This window comes from Pristis pectinata, chromosome 14 (assembly GCF_009764475.1).
Source record: "Pristis pectinata isolate sPriPec2 chromosome 14, sPriPec2.1.pri, whole genome shotgun sequence".
In the NCBI taxonomy this organism is placed as follows: domain Eukaryota; kingdom Metazoa; phylum Chordata; class Chondrichthyes; order Rhinopristiformes; family Pristidae; genus Pristis; species Pristis pectinata.
In genome coordinates, this window is record NC_067418.1 from 2745872 (window position 1) to 2758006 (window position 12135).

The 12135-nt window shown below is 45.4% G+C and overlaps 1 protein-coding gene across 9 annotated transcripts in view; it reads left to right on the forward strand.

The window, feature by feature from the left end:
• Positions 1-12135, forward strand: part of LOC127577647 (transcriptional enhancer factor TEF-1) — a 264344-nt gene that overhangs the window by 228627 nt on the left and 23582 nt on the right. For all 9 annotated transcript variants that reach the window (XM_052029006.1, XM_052029013.1, XM_052029014.1 and 6 more), the window contains one exon: positions 10475-10615. In XM_052029006.1, coding sequence (XP_051884966.1) covers positions 10475-10615 — 141 coding nt within the window. The remainder of the gene's footprint in view (positions 1-10474; positions 10616-12135) is intronic.

Sequence of the window (12135 nt, forward strand, 5' to 3'; positions counted from 1 at the left end):
TGTAAACTTGCTAATCAACCCACCTACATTTTTGTCTAAATCATTTACATGTAGGAACAGAGGAATCTTGGGGTCCATGTCCATAGATCCCTCAAGGTTGCTATGCAGGTTGATAGGGTTGTTAAGAAGACATATGGAGTGTTGGCCTTCATTAGTCGGGGTATTGAGCTCAAGAGCCATGAGGTGATGTTGCAGCTCTATAGAACTCTGGTCAGACCACACTTGGAGTATTGTGTTCAGTTCTGGTCGCCTCATTATAGGAAGGATGTGGAAGCTTTAGAGAGGGTGCAGAGGAGATTTACCAGGTTGTTGCCTGGATTGGAGAGCATGTCTTATGAGGATAGGTTGAACGAGCTGGGGCTTTTCTCTTTGGAGAGAGGGAGGATGAGAGGTGACGATAGAGGTGTACAAGATGATAAGAGGCATAGATCGAGTGGACAGTCAGAGACTTTTTCCCAGGGTGAAAATGACTAACACGGGGACATAATTTTAAGGTGATTGGAGGAATGTATAAGGGGGACGCGAGGGGTAAGTTTTTTTACACAGAGTGGTGGGGGCGTGGAACGCACTGCCTGCAGAGTTGTGGGGGCAGAGAAATTAGGGACACTTAAGGGATTTAGACACATGAATGATAGAGAAATGGAGGGCTATGTGGGAGGGAAGGGTTAGATAGATCTTCGAGCAGGATAAAATGTCGGCACAACATTGTGGGCTGAAGGGCCTGTACTGTGCTGTAGTGTTCTATGTAGATCACAAACAACAGTGGTCCCAGCACTGATCCTTGTAGAAAAGTAAGTGAACTAGAAGGGACCTGAGGAAAAGTTTTGTTTCACTGAGACGTTACTTGCAGTCTGGAACTCATTGCCTGAGGGGGTGGTAGAATCAGAGACTCGCAACATTTAAGACGAGTACTTAAATCACCAAGGCATAGAAGGCAACAGGCCAAGTGCTGGTAAATGGGATTAGGTTAGTTGGATACTTGATGGTCAGCATGGATTTGTGGGACGAAGGGCCTGCTTTGTGCTGTAATGAATATGACTCTATCTAGGATGTGAATATCATATCTGGCATGCAAAAGGCTACATTCTGCTGACAATTACAGAGTGACTTGGACCACTACAAGACATGATCTTTATGGTTAATAAAACTGGTATTTACCCCCTCTGGGATTTGCAATTAACTTATTGTGCAGGGACACGTGAATAATTCCCGACTGAAATGTAGGCTTTACTGATTTGAACCATTCAGATGTGAAATTTAGTGTTTATTGCAAAAGATATCCATTGGAATGATTAATCTTTGCAGTCAGTTCAAAGGTTAGAGCTCTTCAGGAAGGCAGGGAGGTCATCTCACTAGAGCTAATAATATCACCTTTCCCTAATACGAGAAAGTGGACTCTTGATTTCACAATCTACCTCGTTATGACCTTGCACCTTATTGTCTGCCTGCACTGCACTTTCTCTGTGACTGTAACACTTTATTCTGCATTCTGTTATTGTTTTCCCTCGATGTACTGATGTGATGAAATGATCTGTATGGATGGCATGCAAAACAAAGTTTTTCACTGTACCTTAGTACATGTGACAATAATAAACCAATTTTCTGCCTTCCAGAACATGCCATGGCTTGAAATGTAAAATCTTTGACACCAGTTCAAGGGACTCTCTCGTATCCCACCGTTGTCTTACGTGTACCCCAAGCAAATTAATTTAAAACCCAAATTTGTGCCAATTTCTGCCTTAGAAATTCCATCTGCATGCTATTTGCCTGTATCTGTGACGTCAGTTGTTGCACAACAAACAGCCAGTGTCTGTGTTGTGACTTTAAGCTGCACACCAAGTCCTCAAACAGTTTGTGCCTGGATACTGGTGCGGGTATTGTCCTGGAGGGTTGTGATGTACTTCAGATAAATGGCCCAAGCCCCTCTGGGCAGCCAGGAAGTTCGAGATGTCCACTCTGACCATCGAGCACCCATCTATATTATGTCATTTATCAGTGCTTGGTTCATAGCCTTCTGTGTCTTTAACAACTCAAGCTCATCCAGATAATTCTTATGTTGTGAGAGTCTCTGCCTCCACGCCCCATTTGGGTGATGTGTTCCAGATCCCAAACACCCTCTGGGTTTCAAAAAACTTCTTCCTTGGATTCCCTTCAAAGCCTCTCTCCTTCACCTTAAGCCTCCACCCCCACTTTAAGCTTATTCCCTCTTGCTGTGGGGAGAAGTTTCTCCATCAACCCTATTGATGCCCCCCCAATATTTCATTCGTGTTTTACCTTCTCACCTCAAGCATTGCACCCGCCTCCCCCACACCCTGCTCTGGCTCCGCTCCCCCTCGAGTTTTTGTTCATGTATTGGATGTGGACGTCACTAGCCTGCTGGGCATCTCCCTCCACCGTCCCGTTCACAACTCATTGCACAAACCCAGAAATTTAATGTGCTCATAACTGTCCCCATTCAGCCATTTCGACTCATCCTATCACAGACATTTCCTGTGTTCTACACATCCTTCCCCCACCTCATCTACTGAAAGCCAACTCCCTCAGTTCTGATGAAGGGTCAAAAACTTGAAACGTTGACTACTTTCTACAGATGCTGTCTGACCTGAGTTTTTTCAGCATCTGCAGTTTTTGTTTTGATTTTTCTAGTCTGCGAATCACTGCATTTACATTGGCTCAATTTACAGAACAGGCTTTGGTGTTGGACTTCCGTTATTCAGTTTGCCAGAGCTCTTTGCAATTATACCTTGTGCATCTTCACAGCCCCTTTATATTGCTGACACTTCTGTGTTTTGCACGATGTGTGATGAATGGCAACTTTCATCTTTCTTTTGAATATCTAAGGCTGATAATTTGTCAGCAGAATCCACTTTAGATTCTCTGCATGTAAGTCAGGTGAAACAGGCAACAGCTTTTGGGACATCAGCGTGTGTGTGACAGCCCTTCAAGGAGAGAGGGAGAAGTATCACAGATGACAGTAATTAATTAATACTCAGTCAATAATTAAGGCTCTTGGTAATCTGGACTTTCCTCATTGTTTGAGTCACAGTTTCATTTCCTTTGAGCAGAATATCCTTGGTGCACAAACATTCCTAAATATTGTTAATGTATACATGTCCACCCCAAGTTTTGAACACCCTACTTGTGTACTGCCCGTACACATGAACGTGATTTGGGAGACCGGTGGGATGGACTTGCTGGTTGCTGTGGGGCTGCAGGCATCTCCTGCCGTGAGGGAGCTCGTTTTGTGACAATAAGATAAGATATCTTTAGTCAGATGTACATCGAAACACACAGTGAAATGCATCTTTTGCGTCGAGTGTTCTGGGGGCAGTCTGTAAGTGTCGCCACGCTTCCGGCGCCAACATAGCATGCCCACAACTTCCTAACCTTTATGTCTTTTGGAATGTGGGAGGAAACTGGAGCACCTGGAGGAAACTCACGCAGACATGGAGAGAATGTACAAACTCCTTACAGACAGAGGCCGGATTTGAACCCGGGTCGCTGGCGCTGCAAAGCGTTACGCTAAGTTAAATGCCTTGGTTTAACTAAGTTGCCCTTGGTTGGCCTGTGTTTTTAATGAGATGTATTGTCAAGTTGCTGCATTTCCAATTTACAAACTGTTTGGGTTAAGAACGTTTCTCAGGAACGGAACCCTGTTGAACCCTGGGCAGACCAGTACTTGTTTCAGAATCCGATTTATTATCAGTATCTTGCATGACGTGAAATGTGTTGTTTTGTGGCAGCAGTACAGTGTAAGACATAAAATTACTTTGAGTTACAAATATAGTCCAAAAAAAGGAATAATGAGGTGGTGTTCAAGGGTTCATAGACTGTTCAGAAATCTGATGGCGGAGGTGAAGAAGCTCTTCCTGAATCGTTGAGTGTGGGTCTTCAGGCTCCTGTACCTCCTCCCTGATGGTAGTAACGAGAAGGGGACATGTCCCGGGTGGTGAGGGTCCTTAGTGATGGATGCTGCCTTCTTGAGGCACCGCCTCTTGAAGATGTCCTCGATGGCGGGGAGGGTTGTGCCCGTGATGGAGCTGGCTGAGTCTACAACCCTCTGCAGCCTCTTGCAATCCTGTACATTGGAGTCTCCATACCAGGCTGTGATGCAACCAGTCAGAATGCTCCCCACCGTACATCTGTAGAAATCTGTAAGATTTGCTTTTTCATTCATTTTTGGGATCAAGGCATCAGTGGCGAGGCCAACATTTACAGCCCACTCCTAATTGCCATCATACACCATGGAAACAGGCCCTCCAGCCCAACCGTCCATGCCAACTGTGTTGCCCAGCGAGCTAATCCCATCTGTCCGTGTTTGGCCCATAGCTCTCTGAACCTGCCCTCCTCGACCACTATTTCTGGCAGCTCATTCCAAATACGCACCGCACTTTGCGTGAAGAAATCTCCCGCCTCTATTCTTGAGAGATGGTGAAGTTTCCACGGGGCTGCTGGGTGGGGAGTACTCTGGGCAATCATTAACATGTTGTTCATATAATTAACAACAGCAGGGAAAAGAGATCAAAACAGCTGAGAATACTTCAAACTTCTAAGTCCCACAGTGGGCACAAAAAACAGTGGGGCATTCAGGCCCTTGAACCTGCTCCACCATTCTATAAGAGCACAGTTGGTCCCTTGCCTTGGAACCATATGGCTCCCTTAATATTTAAAGATCCAGGGGCTTTGGGGTTAGTGTAAGCAGTGCTGAATTTACTCAGGGATTGAGCCTCCTCAGGCTTTGAGGTCCTGTTCCTATCTTAATCATTGTGTGGTACATTGAGGCATAACCCATTGTTAAATGAGCAGAGTAACTTCAGAAAAAGTCAAGAGTCGAGTTTATTGTCACATGCACAGGTGCAATGAAAAACTTACTTGTAGCAGCATCACAGGCACATAGCATCAGATAAGTAGCATTCACAGAAAAACATAAATTAAACATCAATTATACACAATTTTTAGAAGAAAGAACACAATTAGAACAAAAATAAATCCATTTTAGTGCAAATGGTCCCGGTGTAGCTATTACTGAAGTAGTGATTAGGGTTGTGCCGGTTGGTTCAAGAATCGAATGGTTGAAGGGAAGTAGCTGTTCCCGAACCTGGTGGTGTGGGACTTCAGGCATCTGTACCTCCTGCCCAACAGTAGCTGCGAGAAGATGGCATGGCTCAGATGGTGGGGATTTTGATGATGTTGCGGCCTCCTTGAGGCAGCGACTCCTGTAGATACTACCGATGGTGGGGAGGGATGTGCCCGTGATGTATTGGGCTGAGTCCACTACTCTCTGCAGCTTCTTCCATTCCCGCACATTCGAATTGCCATACCAGACCGTGATGCAACCAGTCAGGATACTTTCAACAGTCCATCTGTAGAAGTTGTTTGGTGTTTGGTGACGAGCTAAACCTCCTCAACCTCCTAAGAAAGTAAAGACACTGACAGGATTTCCTTACGAAACAGAACATCTACAGTGCCTTCAACATAAAACATTATAAGGTGCTTCACAAGAATGGAGTTGAACAAAATATGCAGTGAGCCACGAAAAGGTGGTTGATGCAAGTCAATAGCCTGTAAGGAGGAGGAATAGATGGATCAGGGAGCACAGAGCCACAACTGGCAGCAAAAGGAATATGGGCAAAGTTTTCGGAGTATTTTAGATTATGGTGGTGAGCGGTGGGAGGAGGCTGTGTGGGATTTAACCACTAGGATGAGCATCTTAAACTTGGAATGTTGCTGGTTTGACGTATCACGAAGCAGTCTGTGATCAACACATTTTCTCTTAATCAAGAGCCAATTCTGTGGATGGATGCATGAGCTATGTTGCACACTACAGTCCTGTGAACTATAAACAAGAGGAATGACCAATTAACAGATTTTTTGGAAGGACACAGGTTAAGGGTTGGAGCTGAGGCAGGGCAATGGAATGGTGGCACAGGTTATTCACGATCTCATTGCATAGTGGAACAGGTTAAGGACAGAACATTGACCAGTATGGCACAGGAACAGGCCCTTCAGGCCTCAATGTCTGTGCCGACCTTGATGTCAAACTAAGCTGATCCCATGCGCCTGCACACAATCCATATTATTCCATTCCCTGCATGTTCATGTGCTTGTCTGAATGCCTCTTAAACAGTACTATCCTGTCTGCTTACACCACTGCCCCTGGCACCCACCCCTCTCTGTGTGCTTAGATATATAGATAAAACTTGCCCCATACATCTCCTTTAAACTCCCACTTTCACCTTGAGAATGTGAAAGGTTCAATGAACAGTGGCCACCCCTTGTTCTGGACTGAACTAACCAAACGAGGGCAGTTGGGAATGGGCAGTGCATGCTAACTTCATCATTGATCAGCTCCTGTGATCTACAAAAACTAGGAACAGGTGTAGACCATTTATCCCCTCTGTTTGTTCTGTCATTACATCCTAGGTCCTTGGCTGAGTCTAGGACCAGAGGGCATAAGTTTAAGGGAAGAGGGGAGAAATGTAAAGGAGCTCAGAGGGGTATGTTTTTCCACACAGAAGGTGGTGGTCATCTGGGATGAGCTTCCAGAGGACGTGGTAAGGGCAGATCCAAAAGGTGTTTGGACAGGTACATGGATAGGGAAGGAAGATGGGCCCAATGCAGGGATATGCGTTTGGTGAAGATGAGCATCATAGTCAACATGGACAAGTTGGGCCGAAAGGGCTCGTTTCTATGCTGTATGATTTTGTGATAACTTTCCTCAAACCAGCTTTCCTGCCTCCTTCCTGAGTTCGTCAGGGAGGAGGTACAGGAGCCTGAAGACCCAAACTCAATGATTCAGGAACAGCTTCTTCCCCTCTGCCATCAGATTTCTGAATGGTCCATGAACACTAACTTGTTATTCCTTTCTTTCTGCACTATTTACTTCTGTCATTTACAGTAATTTTGTCTTTGCACTGTACTGCTGCCGCAAAACAACACAGTTCATGTTATCTAAGTCAGTGATAATAAATCTGATTCTGATTTAAAAAAAATCTATCTCAACTCAGAACCAAAAAAGTAATTTAAGATAAGATTTCTTTATTAGTCACATATACATCAAAACACACAGTGAAATGCACCTTTTGCGTAGAGTGTTCTGGGGGCAGCCCGCAAGTGTTGCCACACTTCCGGCGCCAACACAACATGCCCACAACTTCCTAACCCGTGCGTCTTTGGAATGTGGGAGGAAACCCACGCAGACACGGGGAGAATGTACAAACTCCTTACAGACAGTGGCCATTCCTATCTTCTCTCCTGTCCTCCATCTGTTCTTGGACTATATTTAACGAAAAAAGTGTACACACTGAGCTCCCACATTCCCTGTGGTGCAGTGACTTCTGCCAGGAATCTGCAATTTTTTCCTGATGTCCATGTGTCTTTTCCAAGGCTCTGTAAATACAAAAGCCAGAACTGGAAAAAGAGACCCATTTAATGGTGGTAGATCGTTATCTTTGTCTTTGTGCATTGAGTGCAGGCAGACACTGCAATATGATTTGCCATTGTCCCTAATCCAAGGCTGCGTCTGTTGGTGATTGTGGTCCACAAGGCTTCTTAGCTATTCATATAAATTCTTTTACTGGCTGTTATAAAGCAAGGTTTAGAGCATTTAACAGCAATAATTTTCATTTGTATTGCACCTTTAGTGGAGCTAAATATCCAAAGGTTATTCACAGGAACATTTTCGAACAAATTTTTTCAATGGGCCATCTGAGCCATATTAGGGCAGATAACCAGAAGCTCATTGAAAGAAGGAAGGTTGTAAGAGGTGTCCTACAGTGGGAGATAATTAGTGGGTTATCAGAGGTTTAGGGTCATACAGCACAGAAACAGGCCTTTTAACCCAATTCATCCATGCCGACCAACATGCCCATCTAAGTTAGTCCAATTTGCCTGCGTTTGGCCCATATCCCCCTAAACCTTTCCTATCCATGTACCTGTCCAAGTGTCTTTTAAATGTCGTTATTGTACCTGCCTCAACCACTTCCTCTGGTAACTTGTTCCATATACCAACCACCCTCTGCATGAAGAAGTTGCCCCTCAGACCACACTTGGAGTACTGTGTCCAGTTCTGGTCGCCTCATTATAGGAAGGATGTGGAGGCGTTGGAAAGGGTGCAGAGGAGATTTACCAGGATGCTGCCTGGTTTGGAGAGTATGGATTATGAGGAGAGACTAAGGGAGCTCGGGCTTTACTCTTTGGAGAGGAGGAGGATAAGGGGAGACATGATAGAGGTGTACAAAATATTAATAGAGTAGACAGCACCTCTTTCCTAGGGCACCAATGCTCAATACAAGAGGGCATGGCTTTAAAGTAATGGGTGGGAAGTTCAAGGGAGATATCAGAGGAAGGTTTTTTACCCAGAGAGTGGTTGGGGCATGGAATGCGCTGCCTGGGGTGGTGGTGGAGGCAGGTACGTTGGTCAAATTCAAGAGATTGTTAGATAAACATATGGAGGAATTTAAAATAGGGGGATATGTGGGAGGAAGGGGTTAGATAGGCAAGGTTTAAAGCTTGGCACAACATGGTGGGCTGAAGGGCTTGTATCGTGCTGTACTGTCCTATGGTCCCTTGTAAACCTTTCCCCTCTCACCCTTAAACCTATGCCCTCTAGTTTTTGGTTCCCTTTCTTTGAGGTGCGCATTCACCCTATTTATGCCCCCTCACGATTTTATACACCTCTACAAAGTTGCCCCTCAGTCTCCTACACTCCAAGGAATAAAGTGCTTGGGAGGGAATATTTGAGCTCAGGTCTCAGGCAGCTGAATGCATGACCGTCAGTGGTGCAACAATTCTATGTGGATGTTGAAGATTGTGGGATTGAAGGAGTGGGTGATATAGGTGGGGAGAGGGAGACCATGGAGTTGAAAGGGAGGATTAGAAAATTTAAAACCCAGGCTCTGTTAACAAGCAGGCGGTGTAGATCTGCAGCATTTAACATGCGCAAGTTTAAGTTTTTCATCGATTTCTTGAACTTCCAGTAACCACTCGCCTCTGCCCACACCACCCCACCGGCCCCATTACCCCATTTCTTTCCCCTCCCCTGCTCTCTTGATCTGCCCCTCACCCACGCACTCCTCCTTCTGGTTCCCCTCTCCACCTCCTTCCCTTTATTCCATAGTCCACCGTCCTCTCCTATAAGATTCCATCTTATTCAGCCCTGTGTCACTTCTATCCATCGCCTCCCAGCTTCTGACATCACTCCCACTCTCCCCCCTCCCTCCCTCACCTGCCTATCAACCCCCTCACCTGGATCCACCTATCACTTGCCACCTCTTGCTGCACCTCCCCCCCCGCAAATTTTTAAACCAGCTATCTCCCCAATTTCTTTCCAGCATTTTATGTGTTGCTCCAGATTCCAGCATCTGCAGTCTCCTCTGTCTCCAAGTTAAAAGTCTTTGTTGCATTTAGCACAGTAGATATCTGCCAACTCATAATCAACAGCTTAAAACATGAGCATTTCCTCTCACTCTGAAGGCTGTGGGTTCATGTCATGTTCCAGAGACTTGAGTCAGTAACCGAAGCCAACACATGAGTGCAGCAGGGAAGGGATGCAAGATGTGGCAGGGAAGAGGAATCCAGGTTCGATCCTGACCTCCGGTGCTGTGTTTGTATGCTCTCCCCGTGACTGCATGGGTTTCTACCAGGTGCTCCAGTTTCCACCAACATCCCAAAGATGTGTGGGTAGGTTAATGGGCTGCTGTAAATTACACCAAGTATGGGTAAGTAGCAAAAAATCTAGGGGCGATGATGGTTGTGTGAGAGAGAATAGATGCAGGGCTTCAAGGAAATGAGGGAAGCGGACCCTGTTGGGATTTGTCCCCTGGCAGCCAACGTGGACCTAAAGGCCTTCCTTGTCGTCATAAGACAGAAGGAAACCTTCCTTTCTTCTTCATTGGCTGGAAGGGATCCAACAGCAATGTTCAAAGTGCACCAGCACTCCGAGGTGAGCTGGTAACCGCCTCGCCTGTTGTGTGCAGATTAAATGCAATGTCAGACGACTTAATCCTTCCAGAAGGAAAATTCTGCAGATGCTGGAAACATAAAATAAAGCAGGAAATGCTGGACTTGCTCAGCAGATCAGGCAGCATCTGTGGAGGGAGAAACAGAGATGACTTGGAGACACCAGAGACTGCAGATACTGGAATCTGGAGCAACAAACAGTCTGCTGGAGGAACTCAGCGGGTCGAGCAGCATCTGTGGGAGGAAAGGAATTGTTGATGTTTTGGGTTGAAACCCTGCAACAGAGTTAACTTTTCAAGTCAATGCCCTTTCATCAAAGTTGAGTGAAACATTAAGTCTGTTTCTTCACGGTCGCTGCCTGATCTCAGAGTACTTTGATTAGTTAGAAAATCTTTAAGTGCAAGTTCTTTATTTTAAATGTTGCAAAAGTTTACTTTCGATTTATTGTCTGGTGTGAAGTGAAGTTTGTTTTGGTGTTTTTATGTTGATTCTGTGCCTTCTCTGCGTTCAATAGGCTGACCTGAACTGCAATATTCAAGATGATGCAGGAGCATTCTATGGTGTCACAAGTCAGTATGAGAGTTCAGAAAACATGACAATCACTTGCTCAACCAAGGTTTGCTCCTTTGGGAAACAAGTAGTGGAGAAGGTAGAGGTGAGTTTGTTCAGGACTTGAGAATAATCTCAGGTTGAATGTGGATTATAAGAAAACATTCAAAATCATTTTGTCAAGGTGGTTTAGAACATAGAACGTTACAGCACAGTACAGGCCTTTCAGCCCACGATGTGCCGACATTTTATCCTGCTCTAAGATCTATCTAACCCTTCCCTACCACATAGCCCTCCATTTCTCTATCATTCATGTGTCTATCTAAGAGTCTCTTAAATGTCGCTAATGTATCTGCCTCCACCACCTCTGCCAGCAGTGTGTTCCACGCACCCGCCACTCTCTGTGTAAAAAAAAACTTGCCTCTGACATCCCCTCTATAGTTCCTCCAATCACCTTAAAATTATGACCCTCATGTCAGCCATTTTCACCTTGGGAAAAACTCTGACTCTCCACTCGACCTATGCTCCTTAATATCTTGTACACTATCAAGTCGCCTCTCATCCTCCTTCTCTCCAAAGAGAAAAGCCCGAGCTCACTCAACCTATCCTCATAAGACATGTTCTCCAATCCAGGCAGCATCCTGGTAAATCTCCTCTGCACCCTCTCTAAAGCTTCCACATCCTTCCTATAATGAGGCGACCAGAACTGAATGCAATACTCCAAGTGTGGTCTAACCAGAGTTCAACAGACCTGCAACTTTACCTCATGGCTCTTGAACTCAATACCCCGACTAATGAAGGCCAACACTCCATATGTCTTCTTAACAACCCTATCGACCTGCGCGGCAACCTTGAGGAATCTATGGCCGTGGACTCCAAGATCCCTCTGTTCCTCCACACTGCGAAGAGTCCTGCCATTAACCTTGTATTCTGCCTTCAAATTTGATCTTCCAAAGTGTATCGCTTCACACTTTTCCGGGTTGAACACCATCTGCCACTTCTCAGCCCAGCTCTGCATCCTATCAATATCCTGTCGTAATCTACAGCAACCTTCTACACTATCCGCAACACCCCCAACCTTTGTGTCATCAGCAAACTTACTAACCCACCCTTCCACATCCTCATCCAAGTCATTTATAAAAATCACAAAGAGCAGGGGTCTCAGAACAGATCCCTGCGGAACACCACTGGTCACCGACCTCCAGGCAGAAAATGTTCCATCTACCACCACTCTCTGTCTTCTATGGGCGAGCCAATTCTGAATCCACACAGCCAAGTTTCCCAGGATTGCATATTTCCTGACTTTCTAAATGAGCCTTCCATGAGGAACCTTATCAAACACCTTACAAAAATCCATGTACACCACATCCACTGCTCTACCTTCATCAATGTGCTCTGTCACATCCTCAAAGACTTCAGTCAGGCTCGTGAGGCATGACCTGCCCCACACAAAGCCATGCTGACTGTCCCTAGTCAGCCTATGCTTCTCCAAGTGCCCAGAAATCCTGTCTCTAAGAATCTTCTCCAGTAATTTGCCCAGTACTGAAATAAGACTCTCTGAACTATAATTCCCAGGGTTATCCCTACTCCCTATACAAAGGAATAACATTTGCCACCCTTCAATCA